The 23,016-nt window shown below is 42.4% G+C and overlaps 1 protein-coding gene across 2 annotated transcripts in view; it reads left to right on the top strand.

The window, feature by feature from the left end:
- Positions 1-23,016, top strand: part of LOC145978234 (uncharacterized) — a 53,925-nt gene that overhangs the window by 9,164 nt on the left and 21,745 nt on the right. Inside the window, exons 2-9 of one of the 2 annotated variants that reach the window (XM_083110709.1) lie at positions 168-395; positions 1,867-2,033; positions 3,454-3,505; positions 4,276-4,455; positions 6,586-7,161; positions 9,549-9,719; positions 11,482-11,738; positions 15,426-15,971. In XM_083110709.1, the coding sequence (XP_082966835.1) occupies positions 168-395; positions 1,867-2,033; positions 3,454-3,505; positions 4,276-4,455; positions 6,586-7,161; positions 9,549-9,719; positions 11,482-11,738; positions 15,426-15,971 (2,177 nt within the window). The remainder of the gene's footprint in view (positions 1-167; positions 396-1,866; positions 2,034-3,453; positions 3,506-4,275; positions 4,456-6,585; positions 7,162-9,548; positions 9,720-11,481; positions 11,739-15,425; positions 15,972-23,016) is intronic. The other variant, XM_083110710.1, reaches the window with a different exon arrangement.

The raw sequence follows: 23,016 nt of genomic DNA, 5'->3' as shown, positions 1-23,016 counted from the left end.
TATTTGCATTACTTCTCTGGTGATGCAAAACTTTTTTGACTGTGTTTATATTCTGTGTGCACATTTTGTTCTATATATGCGAAAAGTTGCTGCAAACTTAACCTGTCGCGGGGCTTAGATACCCCCGTGCTGTTTATGATAGTAAATAACCGTTAGTTTGGTTTCAGTGCTCGGGGACCCTGTGAAGAGGCTTGAGTGTTCCTTGAAGCAGACGAAGGACGGGTGCCCAGTGGATGGCTCGTGGTCCCCCTGGGGGAAGTGGAGCAGCTGCAGAGGAGACTGCGGCCTGCGAGGGTACAGGGTTCGAATCCGGACCTGCACGAATCCTGCGCCTTCAAATGGCGGGACCCACTGCTCAGGACCCGACCACGGCTCGCAGTCTTGCGAGGTGACGAGTGAGTATTCTGACAACGATTTAATTTGATTTACGAGTTGGTTCTCTCGTCTCTATGCACAGTAACGATATTATTGGAGTCAGGGTTGTATTGGAGAACAACCTAGTGTGTTGAGGAAATTTAAGCAGCTTCATTCGGTACATGTAAATTTTGGATAAAATTATCCCTTAGGGGCTACAAAAAAATGTAACCCCCATACCCTGTTCAAAAACAACTTTGTTTGGCGGTAATTTACACCCTTTTCCCATTCACAATTCAGCATTTGGACATCTTCTTTTTTAAAAAACAACGGAAACCCATTTCCCAACCGTATTGGTTTCTTCGGGGACATGCCAATGAAAAAAGCGCTTGGTTGATATCGCCCACAATCAATCACAAACATGTTAAACTTGCAAGAGACTAAGAGAGAGACGATTTCAAATAATTTTAAAAGAACGCTAATGTTTACATGCTTTATTTTTTCGAAGACGTGTTGGTGGTTTTCAACCTCCACAAACACTCCCAACATACCCTTAGGTTACTAATACTTCTATCCAATTATAAAGCTTGTAAAATATGGCTCTTGTCAATTTCATCCTTAGAACTAATAAAAGCTTTACTTTCTTTGTAGTTACTAAACCTTTTCAATACTGAACACATTTTCACATGTCTTTTTCAAGAGTTATAATAATTGAGTTATTTCTAAATTAAGCCCCCGGAACGAGCATAATATCTCTCGCGCCACTTCCGAGTTCCTAACAGCACAACAAATGTGCACTCGCAGCATTAGCACTTCTGCAACAGGGCCAATAACGGTTTCGTCATAATAGAAATGTAACGTCAGTGAAATATCATGTGAAATGTGTCGAAAGGTTGAATATTGAAAATATTTAGTGACTACAAGGAAAAGTATGTTTATATTAGTTCTGTTATAAATGTTACTACGCGGACAATCTGTAAACATTTCGGAATTAGATTAATAGATAGGTGCTAAAACGGTGAAAAGGGAGGGGGGCAATAGTACTGTTTACTTCCCTTTGTATATAAGGTTTAGCATATTGCGGGGACAAACGTTACAAAACGTGTGAAAAAGCAACTGCCCCTCACGCCCATCTAATCGCCACCACTGCTAGACACATGTACGTAAAATATTCGCCTTGGCATTTTCAACCCTCAATCATCTATTTCATTGTCACTATGAATTGGTAAGATAGACTAAACTTAACATGGAGATGATGACTATGTTCACAATTTTCCTGCGTTTTTCACATCATTTTTTAATGTCCACTACCACAGACAAATTACGGTTATACATGTACAACTGGCTTCGAGCGTGTACCGCTCATTTTGCCGGTTCAAGCGTTATATGCAAGAGCGAAGCAGCTCTCGGTTCCGTAGCCATCTAGCGTCGTCCGTGCGAACTATTTGGCGCTAGAGCGAAATCCTCTCTGCAGCATTCTAGTTCTAGTACATCTTCATGTCTTTTCCTTAGAATGTGGACCCAATGATTACGAAGCCCTGGTGGCCAAGGACCCTACGCGCCTGTCCGAATGGAGGGTCCTGCAAAGCATCCACGAGGAGCATCCTCTGCTGATAGATATGTGCCTCATCAACACGTGCTCGTTCGAGGATGTTCACAACGTTTTGACAACAGAGGTGGTAAGTTGTCATCGGAGACGAGGATGAGTGATAATATGAACAACACACATACCCAGGCTGGGATTCGAACCTGGAACCCCTTGCGTTGTAGCGCTATACTTTTTTAGTTTGAGTGGACTTTTGTGCACAGTTGGCTAATTGAGACAGGACCTACAGTTTAAAGTAGGACCCGAACATCCACCAGGTATCGAACCCAGAACCTCTTGATTACAAGGCTACGACGTTACCACAACGCCATCGGCAGGGCGAAGTATTACTTTTTGTTAGGAGAATATTTCGTAACATTTCTCGCTATCAGGCGTTTGCAGCTTGGAAGCGAGTCACAACTCCCGCAGTCTCCAATCGGCAAGCGAGCTGATGACGTCATCTCAACGCGGCACCTATTGCTAATCCTGTTACTAACGCCCTAGTTTCGTTAGCTAGGCTCATGCAGTCGACTGGGGAGGTTCGGAAAATAATGTGACCCTACTCTAGAAAAATTCTACTTAATAGAACTATGCACAGCATAGCAAAGGAAAGACGAAACGCCGAAAAGAAACAGCAGAACAGAAATGCCGAAATGTGACTTTGAATAGTAAAAACGTTATATTAAAAACGGAGCGTTTTTCATTGTCGATAAGAAATGCATGCTAGTGTTATTTTCAATAGCCATTTTCAATCTTAATAACTGACATAAACACTGCATCTGCCACGTGAGAAGAAATACATCCTCTAGAATACATCAGAGGCTGTTTTCCAATATTCAAGTGCACCGGGGGGGAAGAGGGTGAATTGGGTGACGCTTTCTGAAGACACCGAAAATACCAACCCCTCTTCCACGTAGTACACCCTTTGTTGTATTTTACTTAGGTTTTCTTGGCTAATCGTGAAGATGAATTTATGATGGGATGGATTAAAGGACAATGACAAACACATTTGGACAGCACACAAGTCGCACAGAGGATTACTGGCAGAGAGTCCAGACGCCAGAGCCTTGTTAGCCTGTGTGCAGTGGAATGCACAAGTATTGCTCGGCAAATTGTTCATATTTCTATCTTGCGTCCTACACGTTTTTAGGGACTGGATTTTTACGTATGCTGGTGCGGAGTTTGTTTGGTGTTATCTTCCAGTTCCCTAAGCTATCATTGCATAAAACAAAGATAATAAACACATTGGGTAATACTTATGCATCCCACTGTACTACGTGGGAGGGAGGTTGAAATGTTGGTGAAAATTCCTCTCTGAGATGTAGGGGTTGGTCTCCAAACGACGAACTTAACTTTCCTGTTCTAAGTTTTAACACTTTCAGTGAGAAAATCATGATATATTATAACCATGCGGAATCTGTAAATCTTATCATAATCTATGTGGATCCAGTATGGCGGATTCAAATTTCACAGAACGGTTTCATTTCTTCTAATAGGTTTCATTTCTATTCCAGATGACGTATTGGAACTCTTTACATTGTGTGAAACATAATGATGGTTGCCCAGGTAAGACAGCATTGAAGAATTAAAAATCATGTGGAATGAGTCTATTTGAGATATTTATATATATATATATATATATATATATATATATATATATATATATATATATATATATATATATTACAGCAACGTTTAAAGCAAACGTTATGCTCTTGTAGGCGGTAGACACAACCCTGCATCGTGTATAGTCTGTGTGCCTTAATAGCAACCGACGCAAGTGCGCAGGCGTTGAATGGATGAGTCCAGTGGCAAGATAGGGGTGGGACGGATAAGGAACACATGCTCCGTGAAAATCGCCTGATGATGAAACATTACACTTTGACACGCAGTAACATCGCTGGCAAAATACGGGAAAATTTTATAACATTTTCCTGTATTGAGTGCACAGTGATACAACATTTAAAATCCGGGCGTAAAATCTGGGTTCCACTGTATATAGAGTTTAGATATTTCAGGGTGTCTTTTATTGATCTCATAACATAGATCACTTTTCTCCTGACTACTACATAGAAATATATAGCTGTGTTGCCAATCTCAGTGGTGGAGTGGTTATCACAGCGCGCTACGACGCCAGGAGTGCGGGTTCGAATCACGGCTGCGCATGGGTGTTCTTTGCGATAGTATCTTCATCAATGTCATTATATCATCACTCATCCTCATCGCCGCCATTAGATAAAATTGGCAGGAAAACTACGTTAAATAACAAAAAATCAAATGTAATAGCTGAGCTGATAGATGACTAGGTGGTGATAAAGTCTATACCTCTGTTTCAGAGCCGGGAGGTTGGAGTTCGTGGACGAGATGGTCTGGGTGCACGGCCAGGTGCGGATCGGGCAAGAGGTACAGGTGGAGGACGTGCACCAACCCTGCACCATCCATGCCGAAGTACAAGTGCGATGGCTTAGCGTTGGACGTGGACCCATGCGAAGGCACCAACTGCGCAAAGAATCCAGGTAAGGAGTTCTGCAACCTGTAATGTAAGCTTTTGGAAATTTTTTATATTTATCAGGGGACCCCAGTTGAAAAAAAACAACTTAAAACCGCAGAAAATAGAAATGCCGAAAGGAAAATATAAATTTGCAGATGAATTTAAAACAAGTGGAATTATTTGCGAAACGAACGTGACGAATGCAGTACTGATGCATAAAGTGTCCTTAGATTAAAGGGAGCTTTCAGACCGAAGCAATAAGTTACACCTGTCGCTTGGAAATGAATCCTCAGTAATAAATATAATGCACCCTGTCAGTGGCGTAGCGTGATTGTATGAAAGGTGTAAGGCTTCCTTAGATAAACCTGACCTGAATATTGGATAAAGAAAACCCAAAGATATTTTAACTAAATATAATATATTTGAATCTAAGTTATGTATGGGCATACTCAATTTCAAACACAAAATGCACACACTCTATGTTAACAATAATAGTATATGTATTACTTAATGAAAATTCTCATTTATACTGTAACACGATCCGACGATCCTTTACTCTGAACACCTCCATCACGTCGTCGTAGAATCGGGAGTTTCTGCTCAATGTCTTTGGCAGATCCTTTTAATGGATATCAGTCCTAAGTCAGATTTCCTTGCCTGAGTCTGTGTGCTGCGTTGAAATGTATGAATCCTCTTCAGTGCAGAAAACGACCTTTCCACCGACACTTGTTCAACAGCTTCATTCAAATGGGTAGTACGCAAGTACTCATGAAATTCAAACACAGTCTTTACTCGATATTCGGCTTCAGAATAAATTACCTGTAGCTCAACTTTCAACTGGTAGCAATTGACAAATTTCGCATACAGCTTAGTTAAGGATACAGACTCTTCTTCTGGAAAGGCCATGTCATATTTTTATTCTTATTATTCTTTTTCTTACACTAAAAAGCCATTTGTGGGAAATGCGTAGGATACAATTTGCAAATGCAAATGCATTCGAGAATATTTCTCATTATCATGGTTACGATATTTGCGCACATTTTGAAAAGCATATCAAGCAACTTAGTGAAAGGAAAAGGTAAAAAAAATCTGTAAATCATAACGCTAAGTATTACGCGTATGCTATTAACATTACGGGCAACTGGGATGCATGCGCCTAACTTTGCGGGCGCTGTCGGATCTAGGATTGCCTGACATTCCTCTTTTATCTTTAACTTCGCTGCTTCTAATGAACGTAATATCCAACATTAAACCATCTCTTTGTGAACTTAATACTTAGTTTACACATTTAAAATGACACCCGTTTTGTTATCTACATCTCCCGTCAAGCATTGTTGAAACAACACGGGAGTCGATTTTCTTGGTTCTCTTCCGACCGTGGCAAACAGACGCAGCGGGGACAGAAATTCTCGCCAGTTAGCACCCACTGGTAATGCGTCTTACAGTGCCTGAGAATCGGGGCGCCCTGTCATTGGTTGAGAAGATACTACGTAAGCAAACACACCCGCCATAGGCGAGTCCAAATCATTTCTTCCATTCACCCGCACGTAAGTCCTCTCAAGAAGCCTTACAGAGAAACAACTCGAATCAAAACAAGTCCCCGACTGTTTCGTTAAAAGTTCTACTTGCAGTCTGATATTGCTATGTGTGTTCAAGCGATAAATACGGGAATGAAATACGTTTTCTTCAATAATTTCAACTTGTAAGGTGGATTTACAAGCCTTACGTGGTCACTACTCCGCTGCACCCTGTCGAACCGAAGGGGCACAAGCTTCACGTACCGCTTGTCGCTTTCGTGTCACTCCAACTGGGACGTTTTCTCAATATCGTGCATCGCACCGTTTCAGCCTGTTGCTCGCGCATGCGCGGTGAATGCTTGCTTATCGACTGAAGGGGTAAGTGTCGCTTATCACTTCGTTGGGAACTTTCGCTGCCGCGCTGTGTGTCGCTTGTCGCTTCAGTCTGGAATCAACCTTTAAGTCCATGTGAAAGCTGCAAAAAATCGAGAAAATCATATGCATAAACATGATGATGTAAAAATGCGACATCTATGTTAATTCAATTACTTTTCTTTTGCTGACAATTTAAGAAAAATAAGGTATTATTTTCACTTCACAACATACGAAGCTATGCTATATACTTTTCTTATTTGCAGACCGCGCTTGGTTTCCGTGGGGGAAGTGGACAGAATGCTCGGAGGCCTGTGGAATTGGTGTGAGGGAGCGGTACAGAGACTGTGACATGCACGAAAAAGCTAACACGATAGGTTCCAGAAGCGCCAACAGCAAGAAGCACAAGAGGTCAAAAGTCGATGATGGCGACATCTATATAGTCACAGGAGAGTTAAGGGACCCTTGGAAGATTGAAACAGCACCGAAGATCAAAGTTGCAGCAACAAAGAGATCAGACTCTTCCAACCAGACTATCGTAGACCGTAGGGGGTCAGATTTGTTACTGGAAGATCCCGTTCACTTCATGCACTCAAGAGAAGGCAGACGGTACCGTGACTTCATGCAACGAATATTTGACAGTAGGCTGCATGAAGCTCACGGTGGTAAGAATAAGCTAGTCAGTGTTGCCAGACCTGGCCACACTGAACTGGATAATCGCGTCAGCAGTGAAATAGATGGAAAGCCTCCCAAAGTACGAGAACCAAGCAAGGGAAGAGGAAGCACGCATTGCAGAGGAGCTTTTAAGGAAGTTGAAGAATGCCAAGGAGAGAATTGTCCAGGTAAATGAAACTGGTTCTCAGCAATAGCCAAGGTCGAACACATGATATAAGTAAACTCCTCGGACATATTTTTTTTTTTTTCCCATTCGGGAATTATCGTGCGATGTAAGTTGAAAGTTCTCAGGAATTTGCACGAAATGTTGAAGTTCAGTGTTCTTTGCAGTGGACGACACATCACGAGATTGAATCTCCCCTTTCCCCTCATTCAGAAAGTTTTAATGTTTGATTTGATCTTGATTTATTTTACTTAGCTTTTCTGTCACTTTTGGCTAATCGCGAAGAAGGGATGAGTGGTGAAATTAATTAAGGGACTGTCACAAAGATGGCTCATGGCCCGGCCTGGATTTGAACCTGAGATCCTTGGCGTCGTAGCGCATTGTTAAAACCACTCCGCTACAGAGAAGCGGCTGTTTTAATATTTGAGAAGAAAACAAAATATTAAACGTTACGTTTTTATAGCATATCGCGCCTCATAGGCCTTTTCGAAGGAGTACTTATACTTTTGTTTAGTAAGCTCTGATTTTGCCACCTATTCCTGTCTTCGACTTTCTTTATTTAGGAATACTGAGCCAAATGAGATGATTATGACCCCCCAGCAACCCCACTTGGGCACGCCACTGCTCAAAGGCTCCCATAAACAACAATAATAACTGTTACTTAACATTTAATATGTATACTTGCATTTCTTTATTATCAGAAATAATGTATAATGTACTGTAATTGCTACAACATTAACGTATTTTCTGTTAGTTCCTGTAACTCAGCCCATCAAAATGGATAAGGGCCTCACAGTTCACCGAAGTTTGCAAATTGGTTGCAAAGAACCCTTAGTCCGCCATCATAACACATATGTTGCAAAAAAAGTATGTCCCTAGTAGCCGCTGTAACACATATGTTACAAACAGCTTTAGATACAATTATTGAGGGTTTGCCACACTTATATTTGTATATTGAGGTTGAAACACTGACAGTTCGTTCGGGAACATGTTTTGCAATCGTGTTTACGAAAATTCCAACTCCCCCCCTCCTTTCTCGGAATATGTCACGTGTTTGGGCTTGGGCTCACGTGTTGGCTCTCGTCAGTTGACAGACACAATAAATGCTTGGTATTTACGATGCTGTTTTCCTCCAAGCTTCCAACGCTGTGATTTAGTACTGATAAGGCACACATTCTTCTTTGTGTTTAGACCTGGTGATCCAGCTGAAAGTGGCGGGGGGGCAAGGAGAGAGGGGATTGGATGAGGTTTGACGGTGTCAGCTTTCTGTCGCCTCTATGTTAGAAATGCAACGAAGCTTGACGATAGCCAGAGGCGCCAGAAGCGTGAGTCTATCCAGAAGTAGAGACAAAACAAACGATTGCAAAGGCTCCATTCCCTCCTCTGTTAGGAGAGGCCTCACAATAAACAGTTCGTATCATATAACAGCTCATCGATTTCCCTAAGGCACAATCGTTTCTTTCCGGACATATTTCCACAAAGAGCCGAATCAACAGGGAAGAAATAGATTCACAGAAGCTACACAAGATGCAAGTGCGAACGAAAAAAATAAAAAGTTCGGGTTTTCTCCCCAAAGTAGCTGGAGAAGAGGGGGCAAACTCCACATTTTTATGATTTTTTCATTGAAATTCGGGGATGCAGCCCCTGCCCGTAACCCTCCCCCCCCGCCCACGGTTGGGGCATCCAAATTTTACATGGTTGCATGCACTGATGTTCTACCTGCAAAACAAAAGTTATCCGAAGTAGATTGGTCCCATAGTGTCAGTTATATAACAATTTTATGAATAATATGCAAATTGGATAAAATTCGCTAGAGTTTTACGTTTTGCCTTATTATTCAAATTGTATTGCACCCACGAACTTGAATCAAGTTTCATTCTGTTGCGGAAGGTCCATTCTTTGAAAAAAAAAAGCAAAAGTTCCGGTTTTCTCCCCAAAGTAGTTGGAGAAGAGGGGGCAAACTCCTCATTTTTATGTTTTTTTCATTGAAATTCGGGGGATGCAGCCCCAGCCCGTAACCCCCCCGCGGTTGGGGCATCCAAATTTTACATGGTTGCATGCACCGATGTATAACCTGCAAAACAAAGTTATCCGAAGTAGATTGGTCCCATAGTGCCAGAGTTATTACGATTTTTCTCCATTATGTATACGAATTCAAATTTCCCGCTCAAAGCCTCGGCGACACTGGGCTTACTTTCGTCAGACCGCGCGGCGTACTAAGGGCTGTAAAAAATAATCACTGAAAAACGTTAGTGATGTCAGTCACTCAAGACTATTAACACATCGTGTGTTTTTGGTTGAAATATATTCCATGCTCACACTAGCCTATAATTCAGATATCCGGTATTTCTACAATACATTCCACGCCGCTTTTTCTCTTTCATCTTTCAGAGGAAGGTGGTTGGTCCAGCTGGGAACCGTGGTCGGCTTGCAGCGCCTCATGTGGCGAAGGTGTGAAACTCCGTTTCAGGACTTGTTCCAAACCTTTTCCGCGCGACGAAAAAAACTTCTGTCCAGGCAACGCCACGGAGCGGGAACCTTGTTTTGAGGCACCCTGCATTAGTAAGTACACTCACAGTGACAGTACACAGATACGTATGTCGCATGTTGTAGGTTAGGTGCTGAGAAGCGAGTGAACGAACAAAGCAGCGCGCGCTGATGCAAACGAATGGTAGTTGCATTCTCGTTTTCCCCTCCATGCACTCACTTCCCCTCTAACGCGTTCATCGGTCGAGCCATCGGCATCATATGTTCGGAAACTGCTGACTGAGACAAACACACTCATAGGCGTAACTTGGCGAGGGCGAGGGGGGACATTCCCCACAAAATTTTCGGGTTTATTAAAATTTAGTTAGAGGCTCTGAGGAGCAATGTAATAAAGAGTAATATTTGTAATTTCGCAAACGTTCCAGTTATTTAGCAAATATTCCTGGACGCTGTTTTATTAAATGGAAAACTTTTCGAGTCTCTTCCCCCAAAGTTAAGCCCCAGGTCTAATTCTACCTCCTCAAAATTAAGCCCAAGTTTAATTCGGTCCCTTAAAAATTAGGCCCAGTTTAATTCTGCCACTCAAAATTAGGCTGTTTAATTCTGCCCGTTAAAATTAGGCCGTTTAATTCTGCCCCCTAAAAATTAGGCCCAAGTTTAATTCTGCCCCCTAAAAATTAGGCCCAGATTGATTCTGGCCCCTCAAAATTAGGCCAAGTTTAATTCTGCCCCCTCAAAATTAGGTCCAGTTTATTTCTGCATCCTCAATATTAGGCCCAGATTGATTCTGCACCCTCAAAATTAGGACAATTTTGATTCTGCCCCCTTAAAATTAGGCCCAGTTTGATTCTGTCGCCCCTCCCCCCCAAAGTTAGGTCGCAAGTTACGCTCATGAACACACTACCCTGACAACGTAGACAGAACCAGTCTCTGAAACGTATGCATGTGGAAACTTAAAACAGTGATTAAAAGTCCAATAACTCAGAATGTAGTTTTTTATCGTGTTCTTTTCTATCGCCCATTTCGTTTTCCCTATGTTATTCCGTAAAGACAGTTTATTTTGTAAAAGTGACCATGTCCAAAAAGTGCAAGACCGTACTTGAAGCGAGCATCTTCCGAGAATGGTCTTGTAGTTCGGTCTTGGAAGTTGTGGTCTGGAAGTGAAAGTCTCTGGAATTGCACTTCGACTGCAGCGCCAAATACGATCAGTAGATAAAACTGAGGATACGTTGTTGGTTGTTCTTCCCGCCTTTTAAACGCTTGTTTTTCACCACAGCTTTTTAAAATGTTCTTGTACACGTTAGAATGTATTCAACCAACATCTTATTGGTTTTCTACTTCCGTGATTTCAAACAAATGAATAACTAGTGCAGGAGTCAAGTACTCAAGCCTAAAACGATGCGTGCTCCGTGCTGTGATCTCGATTGCTCGTGTACTTGACGCTTTCGAACTGCACTAGGTGACGTCACTTCCGTCAAGACTGTACTTCAAGTCTGCTCTTTGTACAGTCAACGGCAAAGATAATGATAGGCAAATTGTCCATCACTATTTTCATTACTTTTTTTTATTCTACATCCTGTGTAGTTTTAAGGAATAAAACTAGTTGGTTCGAAGCAGACATTGTTCTCTGCTTATTGACGTCATTATTTCAATTCATTGTCATCACATTGTGTAATACAGACAGAATGAAAATGGTGGTGGATAATTCACATACTGCTACTTTTGCCGTTGGGTGTACCTTTCGGACACAGCCAGTGTTGCATTTGAGAATGAGTAACTGTAGCTACAATTTGGTCAAACTTTTGAAACGCTGATACATTTTCTGAACTACTTCCAGCCAATCAACACGAAGTTGCAATATTTGCCGGGGACGGAAACCTCACTTACGCAAGAACAGGAAAGCAGTCGTCCCTGCTACACCTGTACATGAAGTTCCTTCCGTTCCAGAGAGATGGTGCTCTGGTGCACCGGTACCAGGAGCGCTGCAGCGGGGTATGCGACTACGCCACCTTAATGCTGGATGATGGTTCGGTGGTGGTGGATGCAAGGGTGAGCGGGTGCACTGTCAAGGTCCTAACTCCGGAAAAGATAGAAGTAAGTGTTCAAACTTAGCAACTTGGTTGTAAAGTTAGATACAGGGTGGCTAAAAAAGTTAATAAATATTTTGAAGACAAGTTTTGGGTAACCTTATTTTTGGGCCACCCTGTATTTGTCGGAAGCTCTTGATTAGACTTGCTTGCACTTGTGAAGGCTCGCTAGCGCTACGTGCTGTGCGAGATTCCAGCCTGTACCGCACGAACGTGACCGACGAAGCCTCCTGTCTCGCTTACTACCTCATTTCCACCCCTCTTTCAACGCTACAGTAACCTTGCATGCTTCCACTTCCTTGTGTGCACCCATACAGCACAAATCTCCAAGGGATATCCACAATGTCCAAATCATATCCACGCATTGGACGTCCATGGGATATTGTGCCTGAATGACACGAGGCTAGATTTCCTGCTGGATTTTCCAGTTGGACTTGGACTAGCATCGCACGATACTTGTTACAGTTATTGTCGGAATCCTTTTGTTCCCACAAGGCATTGCGCAGAGCAGACAAACTAAAGAAATGGACGAGGGATTTTAAAAACGTTGTAGGAGAATAGCTACTGCTGTTATTAAAAATTAAAATAATTTTGCTCTATCTAAGACGCTTATCCCCATATTGCGTGACGGACAATGTTGTGTCCATACTACAAAACTCAGTCAAATAAAAACTTTAAAAGTCCGACAAAAATTACAGGACAGACTGTAAACAGCTGAAATTTACATGAGGTATCGACTGTTACTGTATTTACAAAACGACCCCAAGGTAGGCTTACCATAATTGTTTTGGTTCAACCCAGGACATATTCGCGATCAACTCGTTACTACTGAATTTCAGGTTCTTTTTTACAAAAAAAAATTGAAATGACTTAAAAGCCTTAACATTTTATTGGAACATTAAACTATAAATTGAACAAAAGAATATTAACATTATTTTCTAAAATCAATCAATTAATTTTCAAATGTTTAATTGAATAATACATTTTCTGATCTTTAGGAAGCCTCTCTGTTCTAGGTAGCATTATCTGTTAGTTGACTCAGTTGTACTTTTCACTAGACATGACGTTTTTCAGAAATGGTTTGTTTGTTTTAATAACATCATAACACTCACAACATGAAAGTTCTGAATTAATATTAACTTTCAGGAGATGTTTAACAGGGGATACTAGAATTCTACCGCTTTCTGCAGACCAAATATTCCCCATAATTGAAAATACTCTCTCAACTGGAGCAGATGTTTCAGGGAAAGACACAGCAAACCCAATCATTTTAGAAATGTTGTTACGTGAAATATCAGTCTTTTGAAACACCTTAGAAATTGCTTGCCACTTCTCTTCAAAAGTATCTGGTACTTTTTCAGAATTTGAACCACAACCCACCTTTTGGTTTTGAATTACCTTGTTCATAAAATAGGTCATCAATATTTACGGCATCTTTTACAATTGCATTAATAACTTGTGCACTCTCTTGTAAATCAGAAAAGGTATAATCGATCCTTGCCGGTCATAAATTTTGGTCGTGAATATTCTATACCGGTAGCTATTTTCATGTTCAGATTCTTAAAACCCCGGACATGTTGCAATCCCGGACGTATGGTAAGCCTACCCCAAGGCTGCAACATTGTTCAAGTGAGCTTCACAACACCATTTTTGTAATTTTAAAGATGGAGTCTCCCTCAAATACATGCACCAGCAAAGAGCAGTGGTTTCTTGTCCTCTGGAAGCCTAAAGCTTATAGATTCTATGGCAAATGAAAATTCCATGTGGCTATGCATGCTGACCTCGCCAGTAAGTTTACAAATAGAGGAGGAAGTTCGACAGTGGTCCCAGTCCGCACGCAGATGGGTGGAACGACCTTCGCGGTGGCTCATAAGTGACTGCACATTAGATTCCAAATATTCTTCTTCTTAAGGTTTACAGGCATTAACTCAGACTTGAAAATATGGATTGTATATGTGGATCGGCAATTCGCGATTAAAATTACCACCTGAGCGCTAGTGTCGCTTCCAATATGGCCGCTCTAAGTAGGATACATCTATGTTTACATACAGCAGTAGTACAAAAGAGCAGCGTGTTGTCATGACTGGTATGGTAGAAAAGTTTAAATTACGCATTATTTTTAAATATTGCGAATGCGATGTGAATTCCAGGTACTCTAACAGACGTGAAGCTGTACTGAGAACGAAGCATTTAATTATGATAGGCAAAAATAACACGGAAAATGCAGACGAAACTATGGCTGTGTCCAAAAGGTACAAAGTACATACTTGAAGTACAGTCTTGACGGAAGTGACGTCACCTAGTGCAGTTGGAAAGCGCCAAGCAAACGAGTGTACAAGACCAGAGGACGCAGCACACGAGCGGTGCACACTTGCGATCTGTGCTTGCTTTTCATTTGTTAAAAAAATGGACGTCGGAAGTCAATCAGCTGGTAGTTGTAGTTCTTCCATTGTGTGGAAATGTAAGTAAACAAGTTTTTAAAATACTATGTAATTTTATTTATTGGTTTTATTCATATATGCGTGGTTTCTTTCTTCTATAGTGAGAAGGTGTTTAAAAGTGAGAAAACAATTTCTTTTCCCGCGATCGTAAAGCATGTTGCGGAATGTGTGAAAATTAATTTGAAAGATCAAATTTCTTTCATATTTCTATAATTAATAACGTGCTGTGTTATATAAACTGCATGTCGAGTCATGTGTGTGTTGTTCACGGAAAACAAGAGTGGCACATACAGTCGATGTTTGATAATTTTAGTTTCGAAGCAACTTTTGTTGCATTCCTCACTTGTGTTGGCGCTCCAGTCGAAGTGCAGTTCGAAAGCTTTCCGCTTCCAGGCTTCAAGACCGCACTGCGAGTATGCTCTCGAAGTATGCTTGCTTCAAGTATGGTCTTGCAGCTTTCGGACACAGCCAAAGGCTGGTTTAATAATAATATTCACGATTTCATTACCAGGCAATACTCACTGAAAAAGGACATCGTACTGAATGAAACAGTAACATTAGCATGTCCACTTTTTTTCTGGTTACATTTGACATTAATTCATTCTCAAACTAATTTCATCTTCCCTCTTAATCGACTTGCACCTGTTCCAAATTTCACACATACGTAACACCGGTAATACATGGACGCATTGGGTAAGACGCTTCATGATTTTTCGAAAAAAAAAAGCTTTATTTATAAAGTACAATTTAAAACTTTACTTTCATGGAAATATATATTTATCTCTCGAAAAATAAAGTAAGCAGACTCGTGCATTCTTCGTAATTTCCTTGCCGAATTACAGTGTTATATCCCCCATACCAATCTTCTGTCAATTACGTTTTCCCTGATTTATTAACAAATTTCATTTTGTTGATTCCACGGGGTGGAAACACATGAAAACTTTTAATTTGTTCTGACCCATAAAACTATTTAGAGCAAAAAAAAAAAAAAAAAAACCTGAACAGTAGACCTTACTCTCTCGCATATTCACCATGCTTTAAACGACTTCAACACAACGTATCCTACTTAGAGTACTTCCTGAAAATCCCGGCAGATGGCATATCGGTTAATTTTAATCGCGAATGGGACTGTGCTAAAATGCGGCAAACGTGTGCAACTGTACATGAAGAAATCCACTAGATAAGAAACAAAACAAATTAAGGTTTTAATTTGACCGACCCTAGTATTTTATTATTACTGTTGTTTGTTTCAGACTGGCATATGGCAGGAAGTTCTCGCAGGAATCATTGGAACAAGGGCGTTCGTCAGAATCAACAATTCGCCCGACACAGTGGAGGCAAAGTTCCACTGCATCCCTAAACATGTAGATCTGGATCATGCGATGGTGGTGGGTGCTGCACCACTGGGTGCGTCGTCCTTCAGAGGCCAAATCCAGTTATTAGTGGTGAACTTCACGCCGATGAAGATGAGGCGAAATCTCGGGAACATCAACGCTCCCTACGAGGTGACCAATGTGGTGTTCCAACGAGCAACCAGCGAGGAGAACTTTCTGCAGCTTGGTCCGAAGGAGTTCCTCAGGGGGCCTTGTCCCCCCGGAGAGAGTTCGTGGGAGGTGGCAGTTTCAGTGAGGCTCGCGAGTCTTGACGGCGTTCTCGTTTTTCTGCCCAGCGTCGGGAAGGACTACATACTGGTGGTCGTTGAGGCTGGGACGCTGAAACTCAAGGCCAGGGTTCAGGGCTTCGAGAGCCAGACTTCTAGTCCGGAAGAAATGGTTGCTGACCGCTGGTATCTGCTAAAGGTAACGTAGGATTTTTGGCATACAACTCTGTCTCAGGAATTCCTGGAGGAAGCGAGTGAAAGCAAGTCCTCTGCGCAAGTGACTCGAGGGGGCTTGACCAATGAACGCGTGAGGGGAAAACGTGGCTGCAGCTACGAGCCTTTTGCAGCAGCGCGCACTGCTTTGCTCCGCCCACTCGCTTTCTCCCCTTCTGCACCGTTAGGCTCACTAGTAGTGTCACAAATATGCCTTCTACCGCAACTCTGATTTCTTGACCAAACGACCACAAAAACCTCGAAAACTCACTTTCTCTCCCCGTTCCGCGCCTCATTTATTGCGCTGATGATGTTTTACGGGCGTAGAAAAGCAGTGATGAGTGAAAGATGAGCTCTCATCCTCTCATCCTTTCATCCTCTCATCCTCCTCTCATCCTCTCATCCTCTCATCCTTTCATCCTCTCATCCTCTCATCCTTTCATCCTTCAAGGATGAATGCACCTTATCGTAATTTTCCAAGTCCCGAGGACCAAATGTTTATATATCGTGACCTTTGTAAACCTCTCATCCTCTCATCCTCTCATCCTCTCATCCTTCAAGGATGAATGCACCTTATCGTAATTTTCCAAGTCCCGAGGACCAAATGTTTATATATCGTGACCTTTGTAAACCTCTCATCCTCTCATCCTCTCATCCTCTCATCCTTTCATCCTCTCATCCTTCAAGGATGAATGCACCTTATCGTAATTTTCCAAGTCCCGAGGACCAAATGTTTATATATCGTGACCTTTGTAAACCTCTCATCCTTTCATCCTTTCATCCTCTCATCCTTTCATCCTCTCATCCTCTCATCCTCTCATCCTTTCATCCTCTCATCCTCTCATCCTCTCATCCTTTCATCCTCTCATCCTCTCATCCTCTCATCCTTTCATCCTTCAAGGATGAATGCACCTTATCGTAATTTTCCAAGTCCCGAGGACCAAATGTTTATATATCGTGACCTTTGTAAACCTCTCATCCTCTCATCCTCTCATCCTCTCATCCTTTCATCCTCTCATCCTTCAAGGATGAATGCACCTTATCGTAATTTTCCAAGTCCCGAGGACCAAATGTTTATATATCGTGACCTTTGTAAACCTCTCATCCTCTCATCCTCTCATCCTTTCATCCTCTCATCCTTCAAGGATGAATGCACCTTATCGTAATTTTCCAAGTCCCGAGGACCAAATGTTTATATATCGTGACCTTTGTAAACCTCTCATCCTTTCATCCTTTCATCCTCTCATCCTTTCATCCTCTCATCCTCTCATCCTTTGAAGGATGAATGCACCTTATCGTAATTTTCCAAGTCCCGAGGACCAAATGTTTATATATCGTGACCTTTGTAAACCTCTCTCGGGGAACACGATGTGCCACACACACACGCGCGAGCGCGCTGGCGCCTCTCATTATTTCCGTATTGTGACGCAAGCAAACAAATAATAATTGTTGTTTTTTTAGGATTCCTGGCCCCTATAACCTCGCCAGGGTGCGTGGTGCCCAACCAAAAAAAAGTAAAAGGTTCTCTAACGGCTGCGGTTGTAGATAACCACACCTCTATAGAGTTTCACGTGTTTCTTTTTTTTTCTCAAACTTCCATGAAACCCTACAGAGGACCTCCGTAATTGCATGCAACGTGTACTAACGACTCTAGTGTTATTTTGATGTTGTAATATTTTTGGATATAGAGTTTTATTGTGAGATATAGATAAAAAATAATTATGTTTATTATAATATTTTCTCGATGAAGATGGAGAATGTATGTGTGTGTGTTACAAATAAAGTTGCATGCTTTTTTTTTTCTAGTGTGTGTGTATGTGTTTTTGATGTTTCGACAGCATCTGAAACGATAAAAAGAAAGAATTTTATTGTTAATTTTCTTGTGTAAAAACAACAACAAATTTTTTTGTGCAAATTTTCTGATTTGTCTCTTGTGCTATAGTGCAAAAAAGATATTGTAACTGATAACTGATGAAATTGACATTTGTAACTGATCTGAACTAGTGAAATTTGTATTGTGCTATTGTAACTGATTGTGCTAGTACAAAAAATTTCTTATTTGTGCAAGAAAAGATGTTAAACATGTTAAAACTGTTCTGTTACTCTCTCGTTCTTCACGTCGTGGACGAAGGACTTCTCTGCAATCAGGATGACGCTGCATACGGTGTCCTCGGGCAGCGCGTCGTGGAACTCGCAGACGATCTTGATGTTGGTGCGATCGTTGACCACCACCTGCTTTCTCTTAGATGTGTTGATGACGAACATGGGTCTGCGGGTTTTGAATTCGCTGGGCGTGTAGTACATGTCCACGCTTCCCTCGGTCACGCGTTTGAAAGAGGTGTAAGCTTCGTAAAGTTTGAGGTAATCATCTTTGGTCATGTCGAGGTTGTAATTCTCCCGCGGAAACACTTCGTTGCGTCCATTTTTCAGATAAACGTTCTTGATCTTGCAGTCGTCGAATTTGCTGGAATCTTTTTCCTGATTCTTATCGCGCCCGGTCTGAAAGAGCACTACGACGAAATCTGGCATGTCGAACTGTATGTTGTTGAACTGCGTCGTCACGTCGAATTCCATGTGACTTCCCGACACCATCTTCTGCACGCACTGGTAACCGTGAAAGTGAATCGGTACCTGCGGACTCTTCAAGATCTCCGCTTTGTACTTGAGGGCGTAGTTTGTTTCGTATTCCACGATCGGCATTCTCAACTCCATGCTCCGGATGACGCACTTGGCTGCTTCGGGTAATGTGTTGGGCAGCGACGTGCCGTCGGCGTTCAAGTTGGTGTATCGCATCAGTGCGTCGTTGTCGTTGGCCGCTCTTCGAAACGTGACCCTCAGTCCTCCCTTCCACATAATCTCCTTGTAGTCCGAGAAGAATCCCGGCAGCAGACGCATGGGAAAGAGCGCCGTGTGACTTCTCGTCGATATTTTGGTCCCTGCTTCGAATCCTCCCGCTTGATAGTATGCTGCGTCCGTTTTGGATAATTTCAATGTTCCCACTGCCGTCGACGTGATGCCTGGATAGTCTATTCTGTTTATGACGGTGTTGTGTTTCCTCACCTCCACCTGCGAGAACAGGTGAGGCACGAAGTTGTCCACGAGTATCAAATTTGCATTGGGCGGAAACGCGTCTCCGCTTTCTTTCTTCACCACGTCGAATTGAAGGTAGAGGTCCGCTCTGTGAGGATGAACGAACCCATCGCCTATGTCCACGTCGTATTCGATCTCCCTGTTCGCTTCGTTGAGATTGGCGAACGTGCGACGGTTGGGTGGGAAAGATTGCAATTCGTAACTTTCGATTTGCTCCATTTTCACTATGCGTGTTATTTATTATACGTTGATCTCCACGATGGCAGTGGTCGTTGCACCTGCGAAATCCACCACGTCTCCTTTCTCGTTCGTCACCACCAACTCTATGTCGTCTATGCGGTTGCGACATACTGGAAAATAGATCGGCGAAGAGGGCGTGTAGATGATCGGTTCCATGAACTCGGAACTGGGTTTGAATGTGGCTATGATTCCCGTCTGCTTGTGACTTCCTAGTAATCCGTCCGAGGATTTCGTGATCATGCCTTCGGCCACGTTGCAGTGAACGTTTAGAGTCTCTATGGCTAGAAATTTAGGATTGTTGGTTGACGTGTGTTTGATGCCAGCTTCGAGTTTGGTGTCGTTCTCGAAACCTAAAAGTTCTCCTATGGTGCCCAGGTCCACGGTCTCCGTCGCCGACACGATTTCCACTCTGTGCGTGACCGAATTTTGAGAAAGGTACGTGCCTTTGGGTAACTGAGCTTGCAAAGTGGAAAGATTGTATTGGCCTGGCGTGACGACGATGTGTTCGCTTCCGACGCTAATTTTGTTGTTGTGCTGCGTGACGTTAGGTATGAGGTACATGCTGTAGAATGCACGCAGAGCTACGGATTTAGGATAGACGATGTCGTCGTGCAGCGTGAGTTTCAAGATTGAAGATTCGCTCGTGAGATGGAACACGCCCATCGTGTTTGAGGTTCCACAGTGCTTTCTGGAAATCTTCGATCGTAGGCTTATTTATATTAGAGAGAAACGCGAGCATGGAGAGACAGAGATGACCGCAGTTCTCGTCTCCGAAATTTTGAATGCGTTCGTCGTTGTAGTATATAGAAGTTTTGTTTGTTTTCAGATAATGGACTAAATTTGTAGGTGGAACGCCTCCGAAAGAATCGAAAACGAATGCTTTGTTATTGTCATCGTTTTTGTGGTAACATATCCAATGCGTGCCTGGATTTTCTTGACTGTCCAAGTTGACTACGCCGCATTCTCTTCTTTTAACGGTTGAAGGTAACGAGTCGGACATGAAAACTCCTCTGAAGTTTTTGATTCGTAACGGTTCGATCAGAGATTCAATATCTCGGTTGGTGAGTGCTGCTGTTTCTTTTTTTTAAACTTTTTCATCACGCCCTTCCCTTTCTTCTCCATGGCCAGATTATGACGTTTCTGTTCTTCCAATTCCGCTTTGTTCTTCTTCGAGTCGATAACAGTTTTCGCGATGGCGGCGCTTCCGCCAGCCAAACTTCCAACGGCCCCCAATGCTGCCAGAATGGCCGGGATGCTGAATATGAAACCTCCGATCTTTTGCTGTTTCCGCGAACGCTGCAAGCGTCTCAATTGTGGAGTGCTGAGAAGCAATTTCATTCCGTGTCCTTTCGTCAAGCAAGAACGTTTCTTCTCGCGTTGTTTCTTGGTGAGTAACCCATCGAGGGCACCTAGATTTTTTAGATTGGAGTATGGTATCTGGTACACGACACCCTTGGGCTACATGTTGATGCTCTCTATACATTTTTTTTTCACGGTATGTTATTTATATATATAAATGTTCCGAGATTTTTTTGTTTCCCTCTCGTGTAATTTTTTTTTAAGGTATGTTATTTATATATATAAATGTTCCGAGATTTTTTGTTTTGTGTAATTTTTTTTTCAAGGTATGTTATTTATATATATGTATGTTCCGAGATTTTTTTGTTTCGTGTAATTTTTTTTCAAGGGGTGTTATTTTATATATACTCCACACAGCCGTTACACAAATTCTATTACGTGCTTCGTTTTCTTACCAAGAAGTTCCTTTGTCCCCTTGTACACGATTCGAGTTTTGTTCTCGATTAAGATAGATAGCTTCTGGTCGGATAACATGTTAGCATATCGATCTGGTAAAAATAGACTGTATTGTGCGTTGAGCAACAGACGCACCTTGGGACCATACTGGGTAGAAACGATTGAACCGGAAGTTATCGTGTAAGGTTTGTCGACTTCCAATTCCTGAATTTTTACATATTCGACTGACAAATTTAGCATTTGTTTCAATGCTTGGAGATCACTCATGTTTTTTTCACTCATATCGAAGAGAAATTTCAGTGTGTTATAGAAATTTAATTTTTTTCACAATGTGTGTTATTTATATATACCGAAGATTATTTTTTTTTTCACGATGTGTGTTATTTATATATCAAGTTTTCGACAGAGGAAGAAAGTTCGTGCTTCGGAAAACGCGATGATGTGCGTGATAATATCTTCCGTCTCTTGTTTAGATCTACGCCAATCATCCGTGTATCGTCTTCTTCCCTGCCTCGCCTCGTGCAGTTCGTCCATCCTCTCGTTTAATTTTTCCCCTGCAGCCGAAAGAAGAGTGTCGAGATCACCGCATCTCATGCCACTGATCTCCCGAAGACGGTCCTTGACAGCCATTTCACAAGGGATGCGAAAATCCGGCGTTGATCTTGCTATGATTAAAAGTTTATTAACATCTCCGTTTACTGCGTGTTTAAAAATTTTACACAACAGTTCGTGTGGCAAATTAGTTATACGAGACATGATGTTTTTTTTTACTGTATGTTATTTATTTACACACCCCACCCAAATTTTTGTTTCGTGTTCATGGCGATGGTGGTGCCCAGTGCTGCAACTCGTTCACCCAACGAAGCGTCTCTGCTGACGAATCTTTCGAAAGCTGCGCGCTCTAACTTTCTGTCTGCTTCGTGACGTGCATCCAGATCCGTGCGAGTGGTGTTGTAAGCGATGTCGTGATCTTTGCAGGCGGCGTCCAACGGATTCACACCCTTGGCTCCTCTCTCCAATCTTTTCTCGAGTTTGGTACCCGGTCCGCAGTACTGGTAGCCAGGTAAATGCATCTCGAAAGGTAACTTGTTGATGATGTCGTTCACGAGTCCCTTTCCTTCGGCCACGTTCCAGAATCTCGGAGGCAGCTTGTTGATAATTTTAATGAGGTAACCTATGCCCTTGTCATTATTCACGATGAAGTTGGAAAGTTTGGCACTGATCATGTCCACGATGCCAACCTTCTCGTTGTGGAAATTACAATTGCCTGCATTCTCTTCGCCGGCTATCACCAACAACCTGTCTATGAGCTTGCGCACGTCGTCCACCCACACAAACTCTTTGGGTAACGTGTTGTAGAGTTTGACGCCGCTGCCTGTTTTGACCTGGTTCCATATCGGTTTGATGAGATTCCTGTACTTCTCACCGCTGCTCGATTTCACCCTATTCTGCGAGGCGTCGTTGTTCTGGTACAAAGCATCCGTCATGATCAGAATTTCCTTGTAACTTTGGTAATCTTCGTCGGTGTAATCATTCGGCTGCTTTTTGGCAACGAGTTCCCACAGTCCCACCGTACCCGGATACCTCGTCCAACTATCCTTATCGCCCAAATTAACTTTAATGTCGTTGCCTTCGAAGGTCACCTTCGATTTCCCAATCTTCCAAACCACACCGCCGCCTTCGTTGCTCTCCATGCTCGGATACAATCCGAACACTTCGTCCTTGTCGAATTTCCCCGTGCTCAGGTAGTCTCGTGCCAAAGGTCCCAACTCGATCTTATCCGAAGACGTGCTACCTATGGCTCGACGTCGTGGTACGTCCTTCAGTTCGAACGGCGTCGAAGGAATACTCGAAATGGGCGTGGGTACGGTGTAACTTTTAGCTGCGAGTGGCACGAGTTCGTTGATCAAATTTTTATTTTGTTCCGTGACGCCTTTAATTTCTTT

This window comes from Lepisma saccharinum, chromosome 24 (genome assembly GCF_977018435.1).
Source record: "Lepisma saccharinum chromosome 24, izLepSacc3.1, whole genome shotgun sequence".
NCBI classification, from domain to species: Eukaryota; Metazoa; Arthropoda; class Insecta; order Zygentoma; family Lepismatidae; genus Lepisma; species Lepisma saccharinum.
The sequence above is the reverse complement of the archived record's forward strand: the minus strand, read 5'-3'. Positions and strand labels throughout refer to the sequence as shown.